The sequence below is a fragment of the Schistocerca serialis genome, chromosome 4 (assembly GCF_023864345.2).
Source record: "Schistocerca serialis cubense isolate TAMUIC-IGC-003099 chromosome 4, iqSchSeri2.2, whole genome shotgun sequence".
NCBI classification, from domain to species: Eukaryota; Metazoa; Arthropoda; class Insecta; order Orthoptera; family Acrididae; genus Schistocerca; species Schistocerca serialis.
Window position 1 is genome coordinate 699,348,040 of NC_064641.1, and position 18,177 is coordinate 699,366,216.

Consider the following 18,177-nt stretch of genomic DNA (forward strand, 5'->3'; position numbering starts at 1 on the left):
CAACAACATCGTACAACCACACAGGGGAACTGTGCTTAAACGAAAGGACACTGAAGATATGGTTTAATCCAGCCAGTGTGTCAGTGTATGGTCATGCAGAAATTGAGTAAGCACGGGGTGTAGTGTGCGAGATGATGAGGAAGCCAGGGCGGTGAGGGAGAGTCGCCGTGTTGTGGGCCCCCGGCCGGCAGGCAGTCGTCCCGTAAGACGACGCGAGGCCACGGAATGCTAAGCTGCCAGCGCCGCCGCCGGGGCAACGACCCGTCCGCAAGTAGGCCAGCGGCGCGGCGAGCTCGCGCGAATGATTGCCGGCGTTGGCGCGCGCTATATATACCGTGATAACGGGCGCGCGCACGTGCGCGTGCGCGGGTCCACCTCATCTCACCTCAACCTCAACCTCATCCTCATCCTCTGCCCTCCCCGCCGACACTTCCTTTCGGCGGCCGTTCACACCAACGAGAGCGTGCTCCAAATCGATACGCCCGTCGCGGACAAAAGCGAAATGGGGCCGCAGATTAACCGCGAACTGACTGCTGACTCACGCCCAGGCTTAGCGGCAATGGCTCACACGCGCGATAAGTGCTGAGGCGCAAACTTCCGCCTCCTAAACGCTCCACAGGTACGCAACAGCCACTACGAGACGTATCAGTAAACGGATTTTTTCCGTGAAGAGGAAAGAAACCAAAGAGGGTGATATACAACGGCAAATGAATCAATCTGAGATACGAAACCCTCAACCCAAAACGACTGCTTCCAAAGCTACGATGCCAAACATGTGTTGTGGAACAAGATAGTTTTCCCTTCTATTTGGCTAACTAGACGCTGCGTGCCTCTTTTTTCCTCCTATATTTTTTCATCTTTTCGTAGTATCTCTTTTGTCCATTGTCATATCACTCCACACTTGTTACTCTAAACTTGATATTCTAAATTTGGTTCAAATGGCTCTGAGCATTATGCGACTTAACTTCTGAGGTCATCAGTTGCCTAGAACGTAGAACTAATTAAACCTAACTAACCTAAGGACATCACACACATCCATGCCCGAGGCAGGATTCGAACCTGCGACCGTAGCTCTAAATTTAACACCCTGTTCCTCAAAAGACCTTTTTCTGCTGCCACTTGTGCTTTTATGTTGTGTATTTTTAAATATTTTTAACATCTCGGGTCCAGCTTTTCGTTAATTTCTTTTCCCAGATACACTTGTGTATCTGTTTTGTTAGCTTTTCGTCATTCATCTCGTATAAATATCCATAAAATATTACTCATATTTTAGTCATTATGTTTGTTCTTTTTGGCTGTATTTCGCCATTGCCTTTCCACTTCCATGCTTCTGAGGTTGTTAATGGACCCAAATTTTTTTCATCGTTTTTCTCTGTAATATTTCTAGTTTGTCTATGTTATAATTCAGTGCAAAACATTCATTTGCGTTGAGAAGTTCTGATTTCAGTTTTATTTATTTATACACTTTTTTGGACAGCATGCACCATTTAATGTCGTGAAAACTATTCCATTCCGCATATCGCGTATTTTAGGTACGAATATGGTCTACTCCTGCCGAACCCAGTTATATAAATAAAATAGGAGATCTAGACTGTTTTGGATGGAAAATGATGATAATAGAAACTGTTTTTCCTAGAGCGCCATAGTGGTTTCTTTAAAAGCATTTATCATAGTGTAAATTGATTTTTAGCAGGACTCTGGGATATACAGATCCGGTGAACTTTTAGGCATACATCACAAGAGGTGGAGGCAGGAAACTAGAAACATACGCTGCAGATAGTGTGACGTATGCACTGACGTCGTCAATCCTGATGTAGAGGACTGCGGCCCCTTTTCACAAACTGAAATGTGATTTCTATTATCCTTAGTGAAGTGGCATTTTTCTCGGGACACTCGACTCCATATACAGATATGCAAGAGGGTATTGTTGAAAAGCTAAATACCCATATAATAGGCACACGAAGCACAATATGTGTCCGAGAATGTACCGACGTTTAAGTGAAATAAGAACAGTGGTGTTACAGCATAATGAACGAGGAGGGCAACGAACAATACGAACTCCCGAAATGCTCGGGTTATGAAGATCCCATATCAACACTGGAGCAATGTCACGTGATGTGGCGTACAACGCTGTATGGGAAGTAACACAAAAGCAGCAGCTACGCCACTACCATTCATAGAAAACACAAGCTTCTGCTCTTGCCGGCTTCTCACCTAGGCATCACGTTTAGCCAACACTGAGAGTCGATCCTCAATTTTTTCGGCCGAGGCGGAATGGCTCGTAGTTGCAATGGTCGTCAGGGCCTCCATTGTAATTAAAAAGTCGATCTGCATGCTGTTCTGAAATTTATTTCCTTACTTTGCGAAGAGTGTGTGGCATAGAAGATGTTGAGAGTCAGCGCGAGCGAAGAAAGTACGAAGTGCCATTCGGCAATCTCGCCTGAGTAGCGCGCAACCCGCGTTACGCTACTGCTTCGCCAGGTTGCATCACTCCGAGGAGGTGACGCGGTAATTAGCTGCGGATCAAAATTCCCTAAACTTAGAGCTACGAATGAGAAGCGAGGAATATGTGTGCTGTAATTACAGCGATGTGGTGATATATTTACGTTTCTAAACTAGTGATTCGTCACTGTCTAAAAACACCGTTATACTAACTGTCTGACTATTCTTCTGATTTTTTTCAGTTTTGAAATTTCTTGCTTACACCCCTGTGTACGTTGACGACACTGGTAGCATGGCAGTGAAGGTCAGAGTTTCTTTTGATTGAGACCTTCTGTTGTTAAATTCTGTAGATTATAACATACTGAAAATTTCCTAATCTATTCCTAATCAAAATTTATAGTTTAAGCAAACATGCGTACAGTACGTTGTTGCCTCAACCGCCCTTACAATAGCAATGACAAACTGAAACTAAGAATTCTGTTTTCTTGCCAGACACGTATAGCGTTCTTTGACTTAAGTAATTGGCACAGATTTGTGCTCGAGTTTCCCGAAAAACGACTTGCTTCACCAAGTCTGTCCTGTTTTTTGAACCCTTCCCTATGCTGTTGGCTGAAAATCTCGAGCTAATATCTAAACTCTAACTACTGTCGTTAACCAAAGCAAGAACATTGTTTTGATTACGTCCTTTCTCCCAATTCTGAATCAAGCAAGTGTTCACAGCGAGGTTACTGAAATTTTTATTACTTGTTTTCATGTAAGGCATACTGAAAATCTAGCAGTAAATTAATAGCAATGTAGACATTTTAGCAAGTAACTGGCACTGACAGCAAATCATTCACTACCATCAGTTCTCAGTTAATTTAACTGCAAATATTTCTCTAAATTCAAGAGTGATGTGAACGTGTACACTATCTATACGCCGCGTTTAAAGTGGCCAATTATTTTCATATCTTTACATGCAATGATTTCATTCGATTTATGGCATCTATCTTTCTGAAGAATTTGTCTTCAAAATAACACTGCAAGACATAATGTGAAAATAATGTAACATTAAAAAGCACGATGACGAAAATACCCCCTTGAAAGGGCTTAGCGTCTATCTGAAAGGCTAAAAGAATCGGGAGAGTGAATGGCACGATGGAAATGTTTAGCTCCAGCATTCATGCGCAAGGTGGAGATAATGACGCTATTAATGTGTAGGAACCGCCTTTGCGCGTGTTGTATAAAGAATGTACCTCTGGAACGGCGTCGACGTAAGCTACTCTGCTCTGCTCAGCGAAGTCACGTTCTGTGCACGCAGCTGGCTTTATATTCGAGCAGTGAAACTGCCAACAGAACTTTGCTTTTTAGTGTTCGCTTCGTGTAGTTTGGCTGTAATGTTCAAAGTGTGTTCTCCCCTTCCCCACCAACTCTACAGAGTCATCACAAGGCCAGAGTGAGTAATATTGCTCTAGAGTATTAACATGGTGCGTCGAGATGAGTGCATCTCTCGGTCAACTATGAGGATGAGCTGAATATTTTACGACCGGACGTGAGGCTGCTGTGAGCGTCCGCGTGGGGACGTCATCTGGTATCTCGTACCGGAGCGGAGGTGGGAGGCGGTGTGAACAACCGTACGTCACCGCAGCGCATTCCGCGCTGAGCAGCAGCCGTGTGGGTGGGTCAGTGACCCCGGCAGATACCGGGCTGTGGGTCACCTTGCCTCTGGGCCGACGTCTGATAGGCGCGCGGGCAGATGGACGGGCGCAGGGGAGGGGAGGGGTGGGGGCTGAGCGCCGGGTGGAGGGGGGCGCCGTGGCGCGGGGTGCATGACCGGCGCAAGGCCGCGGGAGCATCGGCCCGGAAGCCTACCTCCCCCCACCCCCCTCCTCCTCTGGCCCTGGCGCTCTGCGCATGCTCACCACATGAGTAAACACCGCGGAGCCCGCCTACTTGCACGGGACAGCCTCAAGTGGGCTGGCGAGCACGATTCTGCGCTGTTCCCAACCCAAAGACGTGCAACAAGTGCAAATGGCTTATCACCTGTTCGCTTTCTGCCTCCCAGCGCTGAGATATGCCAAAAGAGGTACTGTGGATCGTTCAGACAGTTGAAGCTCGCTCATTTCGAGAAGAAGCTTACTGATACGGACCTCGGCAGAGAAATCCTTTCGAAGTTCACTATCCTAGCAAAAAGTTTGTTGTAGTTCGATATTTTCATAGTGTATGTAGGGGCAAATAGTTAGTAGAGATGGAGCTGTGCGTGAGTGAACTGAGTAGCACATGATTGAAAAATTATAATGCTTTGATCACCTACACTCAGTTTTCTTTGTGTGTGCGTGGTCATTTAGATTAGGAATTTTGACTCAAATTTCCATCCACCGCGACATTCAATGAAACTTCCGCGTTCGATTTAGCTGTTAGCTGGGGTACCATTGGGAGGTATTATAAAGAAATAAGAAACCTTCGTTGTCGTCTTAGACTTCATTATCCAGCTAAGCAGAGAAAAAAATAGACGGAGTCATGGCGCTACTGCACAGAAATATGAACTTGTTCATACTGCTTACATACCCGGATTTCACATGAATTATTGATGGCATCATGTGTTGTGACGATTACAATTTAATGAACGTTTTAAACTTAAATAGTGAGATATTGTCCCTGGCGTATGGGAGTTTTTCAAAAGTTACCAGAATCATCTCGCTTTTCCATGTTCACGAACGATTCGTTTGGAGTTCTTTCCTTTTTTTCTGTCAGTCACCCATAATGGAAGATACTGCTTCTGGCGTCTTTGCTGCAGCTTGAAATCTACGATGGGACTTCAGAAAGTGGCGTTACACAGTATTACAGCAGGCACAGTTATTTTTATTGTATGCTGCACTTATAGTGGGAAATTTCAGCCACTTGCTCAATTCCTAAACGACATAAATCTGTTCCTTGGTCACGGAGCCGTTCGAGAACAGCTGTGTGAACGTCCTCGTGGTTGGAAAATCTCTTTCCCCTCAGATCTTCTTTCGGCTTGCCGAAAGGATGGAACTGTGCGGCAGAGGTTTCGAAACTTCTCATCGAAAGTAATGAAGCAAAAGTCGTGTGGAGTGTTTCACTTTCGTGCAGAAGAACAATGTCTTTGGTAGATATTCCACGCCTCTTGTTCTTTACGGCGTCAGTGTTTCACGGTACGAACTGGCATCATTTGTGCTATTTGCCACAAACTATGTCAACACAACTCCCTCACAGCCGAAGAAAACAGTGGTCATTACCTTCCCTGCAGATGGCGTAACTTTGCATTCCTTCTGCGGAGGTGAGAAGGTGTGTCTCCATTCCACAGACGATCTCTTTGTTGCAGGTATGAAATGAAAGAGCCATGTCTCATTGCACGTAATGAAGCAGCAAAGGAAACAATTGTCTTCCGCGGAGTAAGCCTCGGGCAAGACAAGAGAGGCCGTAAACTTTGCGCCTTTTGTGTGTAGGTGACAATGGTCGCGGAATCCAGGGAGATAATATTTTCCGTTACAGCAGATGATTTGAGACGATGCAATGAGCACTACCTGCTGAGATGTGCATCTGCTTTGTAGGGAGTGGCTAAATTTAGATCACAGAATACCGAGTAAGACAAGTATCCTGTCACCATTGTACACGTAGCGTGTCTTGCTACAGACGAACATGGGCCTGAGTGCATTCTACACACGATAGCTTTATAGGGCACGCATCCTTACTGAACATGCGATTGGGGCAGGACAGAAAGCGGCTAATATTTTTACGAAATGCCTTCCGCAGGGTTTATATGTAGGATTCAGAGCCAAGCCGAGCGGTCAAGTGGCGCAGGCACACACGACACTCGATTCTGTGCGTACGTGCGCAACTGCAGCTGCGGACAGAGGGGTGAACTCGCGAATGCGAGGGCGGGGGAGGCGTGCAGCCGGTGTTGCGTGGGGCTGGGGGCAGCGCCGCGGCAGGGGTCCCGGCCGGTCCACGGACCGATACAAGGTCGCTGTGCCAAGGTCACTCACCCACCGGGGGCCGAGGGCCGCACAAAGACGCCTGCCCGACTTGCCGACTGGCCGCGCCACAAATAGCTGCACTGTATCCGCCGCTGCCAGCCGCCCACTCCCGCACCAACCGACCACTCGCGCCCCTCTCGCTCCGTCACTCTGGCGAGGAATACGAGCTCTCTGAAGACTCGCAAGACACCTCGCCAGTTGCAGAGCGAGTGGTCAAAATATTCGTCACTCCCAGAGTCTCGTTTCTTAGGACGAGACGCAGTTCTTATCGACCCCACGATGCCCCTAGTACGTAATACACGGCTGCACACGTTAGGGAGGAGGTTTCTCCAGAATATTTGTACAGCCTTTGGCGACACCTTCGCTATCGTCCTCAGTGGACACAAACACGCGTTCAGTTTCGACAATGGAACTCCGTAACTACCTTGCGCGCTTGCTTGCCGGTGATGTATACCAGTTTACTTTGAAAAATTGGAGATACGTATTTGTATTTGTAATTAGTGAAGAATTTACGATCGAAATCTGAATAACGGTAACGTGCACGGCCTTAGAAAGACTCGAGTATTGACGATGCAGGTAACAGCCGGAGGCTGCCGAGAAGATTTGATGCAGTGTAGTCACTCACGTAAGGACACACGACAAGAAACAGCAATACTTGAAATTTTTCCCAGCCAGTCATGAAACGTTTAATGTGTGTAGGACAGAAACAAAACTGTAGTGCGCAGTTTCTATTAAGTTTCCTTCGGTGTATCGTACCTCGCCTATCGTATGAATGCACTGCGGCCCACGTTCCTTCTGTAGCAACGTACGTCATTTGTCTAATGTATAAATGGAGAGACTGTGTCGCTACTTTTAGTGACACAGAAAGAAATCACGATGTCGTATTCTGTGCAGGTATTAAAAGGACTGTTCGTGCGCACCTGCTACTAATTACTTCTGTCCCTGAAATGACTGTAATTATTGATCATTTTCCTTTACTGGCGTGTTCCAGCAGCGATGTCGCTGTCAAGCGGTAGATGGCTCGTGTGATCAGACACCAAAACTGCTCAGCGTATGGCGGGTTGTGGTATTCAAATGGTTCAGATGGCTCTATGGGACTTAACATCTGAGGTCATGAGTCCCCTAGAACTTAGAACTACCTAAATGTAACTAATCTAAGGACATCACACACATCCATGCCCGAGGCAGGATTCGAATTTGCGACCGCAGCGGTCGCGCGGTTCCAGACTGAAACGCCTAGAACTGCTCGGCCACATCGGCCGGCTGTTGTCGTAGTATAAATTTTGTACGACTGTGGTACCTGCGATGTAAAGTAATTAGTTCTATCTATTGCACATACTAAGGTATTGGTACTTCCTGGGATACTAAACCTGTGAGTAGAATACGATGAGTTCAGCAGAGACGCAGCACAAGTCTACATTAGTGAAGGTTGGGGAAGCAAATCAAAGACACCATACGAGGCATTTGCCTATATAGAGTATCCACGGGAGATTTGAAACTCGTCGGATTGGTGATCTGACTTCAATCTGTTGACCACTGCAATATCTCTCTCTCTGTTCGAACTTCTATTGTTTCTAAATAACGTGTAGCAGGTTTTACAAAGCTGATGCACGACACATTCATTCGAATTGGCGTATGCAGTATAAAAACGCAGTTTGAAAGGTGATTTTGATAGGAGTAATTTATTATTTAGTACGTATTTGAATAGATGTGAAGTGTCCCGCAATTTTCCCGAAGGAATTTCGTAACAAAGCCGAGGCCGACGGCGGTTTTGCGCTCGACGCGCCGGTCCGTCCTTTCCCAGGGCCGCTACAAGGCAAACGACCGCCCAAAGCCGCTCGCGTTGTCTTCCGGGTCCGCGACAGCTTAGCAGCTCATACGCTGTATTATAACCCTGAAACTATCTGCTCCAGAAACGCAAAATGTGAAGGCGTACCCCAAACTGCTCTGTTGATACACATAAGGAAATATGTCCTCAACTCGAAGGTTGGTTTGAACCTGACGGACGTGGTATGACCGCTTACAGGCAGAACTATACATTAACGAGGGTCAAATTTGAGATTTTTCAAGTTAACGAAGCAACAAGTCAGAAAAAATTCTACGACCGTTCGGAGACCACGCATTTGTAATCCACCATTTACCCACTAGAATACCGAGCTCGCACAGTTACGTTAAGGATGCCGAGAGCAAGTCCAGTCTTGCACTGTAGCTGCTTTGCAAACAGCCTAAACAGATTTTGGGGAGACACGGCAGTATAGCGGTGTGATAGTGAACAGCCTTGGGATAGCCAGGGATGCTTTACTTGACACAGTTTCGGCCGAAGCGCAACGAGCGGGAAGGAAGGAAGAAATGTTGGTGGCGAGCGTGACGTAACGACTTTCTCCGGCCGGCAGGCCGTTGGCTCTGCTTTCTCCAGTGACGCAACAGGTGCGCCGCCCGCGCAACGTGAATCTCCGTGAGACCTGCGCTCGTTGCACGGCATGTGGCGTACGTAGATGGTTAGCTCGTATTATTCGCGCAGTTCAAAAAGCAGCTTCAAAGTGAGATCAGAGAAGCCACGAAGAGGCGTCCTGCGATGGAATAGAAACAGTATTTAAAAAATGCTGTTGAAACTGCCGCAGTACACTCACCTTATAAGTCGAAATTACATTATGAAACTCCCGAAAGCATACATTGTTATAGAAAGGAAAAAACTAGCTTCGCCTGCTGGTTGAAACCGAAGTAGACCGGGAGACTTACTTTACGCAATAGCTTCAAAGCTAGTAGTATCGCTTAGGAACTATTTGTTTTTCGACGTCGAACCGTGTCTTTACGCTGCGGAAAGTTCCATTAATATTAGCGCAGCGGCAACGGACAGGCAGTTTGCTTTAGGCAAGTCACCAACACCCTGCGCAGCCTCGCCGAAGACACGATGCAGGTATATGATACTACGGCAATATAAACTCATAAAATTTTCTCGAGCTTTCGGATGTTTACAGTGGTTAAATATCCTCGAGCTTCCTGGCGGGTGCTCCTCAATCGTTATCAAGTGCTGTCCTTTAGAACACCGAGAAAGTTTTAATTCTGCAGCAGTGTACTACATAGTGGAAGCAACCAATATAGACTTACATGGGCTCAAAGGTGTCTACTCTGAAGGTCACCACTACCAAATGAATTTATTTGACAAGCACGCAGGTTCGCAGCATTCTCATGTCAGTGGTCGTGCGCTACTTTTTCTGGCGGAGTGCAGCAATATGTCAATGAGAAGTTGCTCGTTCAGTGCCGCTGATATTCTCGAATTTTACAAACCTTATCATGGGGTAAGGTCACAGTAAATGGTCGAAAGTGGGAATTTCTTTTTCTTTTGTAGCAGGGAAGCCGGCCGGAGTGGCCAAGCGGTTCTAGGCGCTACAGTCTGGAACCGCGCGACCGCTGCGGTCGCAGGTTCGAATCCTGCCTCGGGCATGGATGTGTGTGATGTCCTTAGGTCAGTTGGGCTTAAGTAGTTATAAGTTCTAGGGGACTGATGACCTCAGGAGTTAAGTCCCATAGTGCTCAGAGCCATTTAAACCATTTTGTAGCAGGGAAGGATGTCCAGAAATGACACTTGTTTATCCCAGTACAGTGTATTAGTAGCACAATCACATCCGGACGGCAATACATGCAGTGGCTTCAACGTATCGCCTGTCGGGTGTTAAAATATGAAAGGTGCGAATGATCAAGAGAGATATTTGTTCGTTACTGGCTCCGAACATTGGTAACAGAGCAGCGCGTTGAGTTTCCAGCACTGGAAATTCGTCCCTGGACAGAGTAGTAAGCCGGAGCTCTATCACACGATAATGATTTTTCTGACGTCCACAGAGTTAAACACAGAGAGCAGTGTTTCGAGGCAACAATGAGAAGTACTGAGTTGTCGCGTGTTCCGTTTGCTGTCCGTGACCACGACGGGAGATGGAGCGAGGGCGCTCGCGCACTCGGGGTGGGATGACCTCTGCAAGGACGCGTCCGGGCCGACGACCGCAGCTCATCTCCCGCCGGCCAGTCGCCGCCTGCGCAGACACTCTACACGAACTCGCCCTCTGCCCGAAACCACACCGGAATGCGAATTCCAGCCATCACCGTCCGTCCCACACAGCTTTACCTGCTAGCAGTCATCATCTGAAGCCCAAATGAGACTAATCAGACGAATTATATAGTCATCTCAAGATGGGAAACGATATCTGGTGCTTAGTGACTCTACTGAATGAGGAGAGGATATATACGAACGCGAAGCGAGAGGCGTTTATTTCCATAGTCTGTCACACGCTATCGAGTTTTTTCGAAATTCTGCCGTTGTCAAACGATTGCCAGTACGGGCTTTGAGGACCGTCTTGATTCAAAACACTTTTTCATATCTAAGCCACTTTCAGGTGGGGGATTTCTCCGACACCAAGGTGTTTTCATTTTTCTTCTTTGTAAACTACGGAAATTCAGTTCCGCCTATTATGGAAGCAAGTGTTCATTTTCATGTCGAAACATGTTTTCAGCACATTTTTGCCATCATCAGTAACTTCTTTCATTCATGTCTTATAGTTTACAATATCAGATTTTTTCCGACATTCTGAAGACGGCAAAAAACGTACTGCAGCATTTGGCATGAAAATGAATAAACTCTTGCATAATAGATGGACATGAATTTCCATTACTCGGTCCACACTTTACGAGTACGCTACCAATCAAGCGATGTCTAACTCCTGCTAAGGTGAGCCTATGTATTGCTCCATTTCATATTCACAAAAATTGTTACTACCAGACGCTTTGATCTCAGTTGTGACTCATTGAAATTGTTTCTGTAATTCAAGTGTGGTGGAGTGGGACTACAGCTACTCGATGACTTTAAGAAAATAGATACTAACAGCCGTAATTTTATTTAACAATTTCGTCAAGCTCCAAGTTTAGGTGCCTGATTGGCATCATCTTCAGGCTTCCACAGAAGAAACTAGGTAAGTCACCTAGTCGTCTTAGTATAGTGACCACAATCTCCAAATGGTTTCCGTAGATTTCTTCTCGACAGACGTGGATCCTTCACACCTCTCTCCGGCTGACAGTTGCTGTTATAGGTGCGAAGCCTCCACGTCCGTCGAGAAGAAGTCTACGGAAACCGTTTGGAGATTGTGGTCATTATACTAAGACGACTAGATGACTTATCTAGTTTCGTCTGTGGAAGCCTGAAGATGGTGCCAGTGAGACAGCGAAACTGGTAGCTAAATAATATTATGACTGTTGGGAGTCTAATTTCTTCAAGTCACTGAAATTGTACTCAAAGGACAGTACTGTTTTTCGTTTTCTGAAATACACAATTATAAATTTGTCAACATTTAAAGCAAGTTGCCAGTCTTTGCATCAGTCTGAAATCTTTTTCTTCAGACAGTGCTTTATTATGCAGAGATGAGTGATCTGCTGAAAGTGTGGCGTTACTGTTAATATTGTCAACTAGTTTATTAATATACAAAACGGACGGCAGCAGTCCCAACACAATGCAGTTACTCTTGCGTCTGTCAGTGAATCTCCACCCAAGATAATATGCTGCTAATAACTTACTGCAGAAATCGAAGATTGTGAGAAATGAAAGGGAAGATTGAAGAGGGAGAAATTTAGCGATTGAAAGAATAAAGGAGGAGTCAGTGAATCTCCACCCAAGATAATATGCTGCTAATAACTTACTGCAGAAATCGAAGATTGTGCGAAATGAAAGGGAAGATTGAAGAGGGAGAATTTTAGCGATTGAAAGAATAAAGGAGGAGTCAGTGAATCTCCACCCAAGATAATGTGCTTCTAATAACTTACTGCAGAAACCGAAGATTGTGAGAAATGAAAGGGAAGATTGAAGAGGGAGAATTTTAGCGATTGAGAGAATAAAGGAGGAGTTGAGGAAGGAATGCTGCGGGTGCCGGGGTGCGGCGCGGCGCGGCGCGACGGCCGTGGCGGCGCGACAGGCGAGGTGAGCAGGAACGGACAGCCCTGAAGGCCGGCGGTGAAGGCCAGCGGCGCGGACACTCACCTTGCAGCCTTCGCAGGAGTGCACACCATAGTGGAAGCCGGACGCCTTGTCGCCACACACACGGCACAACACCGTCGTCCCGTCGAACTCTGCAACAGCCCAGAACACGCCGGCGTCACGCACTTGCGATACTACGGCCTCTAGTCACATACACACACACTCAAAATGTCAGTTCGAGGGCGACCGCACTCGAACAAAGGAGAGCGGCCAACTCGAGCACAGCGAGGTGAGTACAATACAACGTGATAGAGTATGCAGAGACTTCTTCCCTCCCAATCTATCTGACCTTCAGAGTGAGAAGTAACTTCAAAAACTCTCCTTCGATCACATTTGGCTACAATGGTGATGCTGCCATTAAACCGAAGGTTGAAATCCATCACTACAGTGCCTTACTAAGCATGGTCTTACTGGTATGCCATTGGCTTCTTCCGAGCTATGGACTGACTTAACCAGCTAATTATAAGGAGACTACCAGTTTAAAGTATTTTTCACCTTAATAAAAACTGCCAGAGGCGAAAGAAGTGATAAGTGTTCAGTCCCTGGACTGACTGAGTATCGAACCCGTGGCTGTTTTACAGCCCTACAGCTTACGGCCATGCACTGCTCAAAAGTCCCTCTCGTGTTCCAAAGGGCTCAAGAAGCTGAACAGAAGCGTTGTCACTGCAGTGAGCTAGTCTCCTTCGCCGCCCAAGCCGACACAGTTCTTCATCACAGATCAGTACTGATCTACAATAATTAATGTTAAGGTTCCCCAAAATCACTTGGAACAAATCGAATAACATTTCTTTGGAGGCTGTGCGGTTCTAGGCGCTTCAGTCTGGAACCGCGTGGCCGCTACGGTCGCAGGTTCGAATCCTGCCTCGGGCATGGATGTGTGTGATGTCCTTAGCTTAGTTAGGTTTAATTAGTTCTAAGTTCTAGGCGACTGATGACCTCAGAAGTTAAGTCGCATAGTGCTCAGAGCCATTTGAACCATTTTTTGCTAAATGTATTAAAAAAAATACATTTACAAAGACGAAACAAAATCGCAGCATGATTACATAGCCCGATTAGATAAAGTGTAGGAGAAAGTAACGCGTGAGTCACTGCGAGTCCCAGCATTCACTGTTTGCGTCACAGCGTTCTCATACCTGATAACAATGAAAGGGTTGCTTGCTCATGCGGTCGTTGAACTCTCCAGGCCTGGGACAATGGCACGGCAGCGTCGCAATTTCTCGCAGCCTCCTCTGACACAGAAAGCGAGCAAAGTGCTTATCTAATCTGTGACCCGGATAAGTTCGTTCGAACCGTCACGAGGGAACAAAGACCGAAGCGCCATCGCAGTTTTTCAAGGACTTCTCGAATGCGGGTCTCTTCGCTGTCAACGACCACTTGCCAAGGTCACCGACTTGTCGGGCATTACGGCGCGGGCGCAGTCGCCTCGCGAGGACAAGGAGGACGTTATCTCGCGCAAAAAAAAAGAAATGTAGTAACTTACAGTGTATCTTCTAGTCGTGTTTGATGTTGCTGTTGGGCTAGTGCGTAAGAATAGGAATGTCAACCCCACTGGACACAGAGAAGTCTACAGTTTAGAGTTTCTTTCAATGTTGGATGCTGTCCTTCAAAAAAATGGTTCAAATGGCTCTGAGCACTATGGGACTTAACATCTATGGTCATCAGTCCCCTAGAACTTAGAACTACTTAAACCTAACTAACCTAAGGACATCACACAACACCCAGTCATCACGAGGCATAGAAAATCCCTGACCCCGCCGGGAATCGAACCCGGGAACCCGGGCGTGGGAAGCGAGAACGCTACCACACGCTGTCCTTCAAAAAGCCCTAAACATTGTAATATCATTATGGATATTTCTTGTTTTATACTGATGTCAAGAATTTAAATGTTACTTACTTTCTGGTACTTGAAAAAATCATATTTCAAAACCGCCCAGGGCTGTCGCTCTTTTACTACCGGCTTGATCATCTGATCGTATTGAGGTATCTTAAAATTACTTACAGCTGCCTACACGGCAACGTAAAGAATTTTATCATACCTCAAGATGACCAGGTGAACGAAATAGGTAGTGAATAATCAGATGTTATTAGTGGATTTGAAAAATAAGATTTTCTTCTTAAATAGTAAGGACGATGAGGGACACCGCCTGCACAGACTATTTCTTTTTGCTGCTTTGTTAATCGTATTAGGCAATAACGGGAAAGTTCCTATTATAGCGAAGGACTCTCTAAGTGCAGAGATAATGGAAGTCCCAACCAGTCTAGAGGATGATAACGATGTAACATCTGGAGCGCAGATACTATCAGGAAGGCTTTAAAATAATTATTTGCGGTAAAAAAGGATTATCAAACCTGAACGTTGGTTTGAACATCACAGTGCTTTACTAGATATTGTGCTGTTGGAAGTTGCACGCCGTTGGTTTCCTCCGATACTTTGAGCTGACTTACGAAGCCAGTGGCATACAGTTTAACACGGACTCCGAATGCGGTACAGCTAAGACAGGCTTCAGAGGTATGCCGTGTTGTCGCAAAACGCTATGTTAGCTTCCTCGACCGAAGATTGCTGCACTTGCAACAGTTACAAACATCGACAGGTGTGGAGCGGTGTAAGAATCGTGTGGAGAGAGGGAGAGAGTCGCCTGGAAGAAAAGTGAGAGGCCGGTGAAAGGTTGAGGCGGCGGCGGCGGCGGCAGGTGGAAAGTGAGAGAGCGGGCGGGCGCGCTTTACCTATGTGCAGCTCCGGCTCTCGCCGGCCGACCGCGGCCGCGTCCATGTCGACGAGCATAGCGGAGGCGGGCGACGCAGAAGACACCGGCGCGTCGTAGGCGGCGCCCGGCGGGCAGCCGACGCTGCCGTCGGACAGAATCATCGCGTCCGCTCCGCTCGGCACGGTCCCGCGCACACGACTGCTGAAGGCAAGGCGAGCCACTGGCACTTCACACACGCGGACACACTGTTCGGGAACGACCGCACCGCACGACTGCCACGCGGAGAGTGAAAGTCGCAGCAGCGCCGCGCACGCACCACACCTGAAGGGCGACGGCAGCCTTGTTGGTAAACGGCCAGTGCCGCCCGCGGTAGTGGGGAAGGGGAAGGGACCTCGCAGAAAACCTGCGCGCCCACCGCGCCCGCTTATTCCTTTTTTCGGCAGCTCGCCGGCGCGGAGGTCATTGACAAACAATAGCGCGGCGGCCAATGGCGCGCGCCGCGGCGCCGGGCGCGGCCCGCGATTGGCTGGCGGCGGCCCCCCACCACCGGCGAGCTCTGCCCCCCACCCCGCGGGCCGCGCGCGCCACCCCTCCGCGGGAGACGCAGGGGGCTTCGGCCGGCCACACACCGGGGTAGTTCAACGCCCCCGAACCTTGACTGAATTACCCAGACTGGAAGCGGCCAAGGCCACCCGCCGGAGCGGCGAACGCCCCGGCCGGCCGGACCGAGAGCGCACTGCGCATGCGCGGCGAGGCTCACTACGCCGCTCCTTTCACTGGCGCGCTCTCCCAGAACTATTTACATCACTTATCGCCTCACCGTTATCAGCAGGCCGCTGCGCGGGTCATCGAACCCCACCTGCCACCGCGACGGAAGTCGAAATCTGCTCTCCTTCTCATTTGACTTCCATGCACCAGCCCTTCTATTAAAGACATCGACTGTACTCAATCGTTACGTAACGATCGCTGTTTAAAAAAGAAAGTGCTATTAACCTCTGACCGATTTTGCTATTCGCCCAACCTCCTCCCACCTTAAGCCTATTCAGCGAGTTCGGCGTAATGTGAAGGCATTTCCGCAGCCGCGAAATGGCTCAGAAAATGTGTTGTATAAACGTTGAATTTTTTCCCGGAGTAAACCTAAGAGAATCCATGTGTGATGAGGTTCTTCGGGTGAGTGGCGTATCTCATTACATTGAGGACGATGAACTCTTGTTGCTGTGGTTACACAAAGCCGCGCAGCCGCCGGTGTGCAGTCCTTCAGGTAGCACATAAATCTACAGCAACGTAAGATTCTCACTCTGAATAAATGCTGGGAACAAGGCAGGTGATTAACCTCTCGCGTTCGCCCGAGAGGTTACTAGGATGCTTTCATTCTTTCAGCAGCAAACTGTGAGAGTTAGATATTCTCTCAGGAAGTTACCACTGCAATAAGTGACAGCACTGAATTTATCCTTAACGTTTTCTTTGACACAATCGTAGAAAACGTTTTGTATAGTTAACCGGCTGGCCGTCGTCAGAACAACTGTAAGTGACATTAGATGGTCACAAAGAAATGCTTTCTCAGACAATGGCTAGTGGACTGATACCTGTTAAGCACACTCGTACAAAACATTTCCTGTAGCTGAGTCTACATCTACGTGTACATGATTACTCATCAGTTCACAATTAAGCAACTGGCAGAGGGCTCATCGAACTACCTTCTTGCTACTTCTGTACTGTTCCACTCTCGAACAGAGCGTGGGAAAAACGAAAACTTAAATCTTTTCTTCCGAGCTCTGATTTCTCCATTTTTATTATGGTGATCGTTCCTCGCTGTGTAGGTGAGCGTCAACAAAATATTTCCACACTCTGATGAGAAAGTTGGTGATTGAAATTGCTAGAGAAGGTTGTGCTGTAGCGAAAACACGCCTTTGTTTTAATGAATGTCACCCCGATTCGTGTATCATATCCGTGACATTCTCTTTCCTGTTTCGCGATAGTACAAAACGAGCTCCTCTTCTCTGAACTTTTTCGATGTCTTCCGTCATCCCTATCCGATGCGGATATCACCCGAAACAGCAATACTCCAGAAGAGGGCGGACGAGTGTTGTGTAAGCTGTTTCCTTATCAGCCTGTTACGTTTTCTAAGTGTTCTGCCAATAAATCGCAGTCTTCGGTTTGCTTTCCCCACAACTTTATCTATGTGATCGTTCCAGTTTAAGTTGCAGGTAATCGTATTCCCTAAGTACTTAGTATGTAATTTAACGTGTAACCGAAATTTATCGGATTCCTTTTAAGCATGGAAAATGTGAGGTGCATCATCGACAAATGGCAATAACTACCTCCCCAACGAAGTCTCACCTTTTTCCTAAAAGATACAGTATTGTGGATACTTTAGGTGAGGAAGAGAGTACAGAGCAGTAGGATAATTTATACCCTGGGTCCGAAGTTTAGAAGCATGTAGAGGTTTACAACTCATAGAGAACTCTGGAAATACTGCATCTTATCAGATCAGAAAATGCAAAGATCTTCTGGAAATGTAACTATCAGAAAGTGGGAAAAACCAAAAGCAAGAGAGAAACGTATCAAGAAATAGAAAGAATTAATTGGAGAAAAAGAGTGTAGAGTACATAAAGACAGACAATGCAAGAAAAAGAAAGGCATGATGGCAAATACTGAGCAACGAGAAGAACGCTAACACCCTACAGTATAATTCTTGGAGCCAGAAGAAGATTCATGTAATCGAGGTTAGTAAGGTTCGCATGGTGGAGAGCTAGGCAGAATAGAAACAATTAGAAGCCAGTGAAAGATGTTGTTCCTCGAAACATTTGCAGACCAGGCCGATTGATCGAATAAGGAATGAAGACACGCTGGAACGTCTCGACGACCTGATGAATTAATCGCAGAGGTAGAATGGTGGAGCACATATTACGACATAAGTCGCTGCTGTAAACTGTATTTGAAGGGACCGTAGAAGGCAGGCATAGGTATGAGTATATAAAGAGAATCTATGATAATGATGTAGGACACAGCAGTCGTGCTGAAATGAAGCGGATAG

The 18,177-nt window shown here is 47.0% G+C and overlaps 1 protein-coding gene across 4 annotated transcripts in view; it reads right to left on the reverse strand.

Annotated features, from left to right (window-relative positions):
- The window catches only part of LOC126473201 (ecdysone-inducible protein E75), a 488,568-nt gene that overhangs the window by 30,867 nt on the left and 439,524 nt on the right, over nucleotides 1–18,177 (reverse strand). For 3 of the 4 annotated variants that reach the window (XM_050100099.1, XM_050100103.1, XM_050100102.1), the window contains exon 2: nucleotides 12,439–12,527. In XM_050100099.1, the coding sequence (XP_049956056.1) occupies nucleotides 12,439–12,527 (89 nt within the window). Of the gene's footprint in view, nucleotides 1–12,438; nucleotides 12,528–15,159; nucleotides 15,486–18,177 lie in introns of those variants that run through there. The other variant, XM_050100100.1, reaches the window with a different exon arrangement.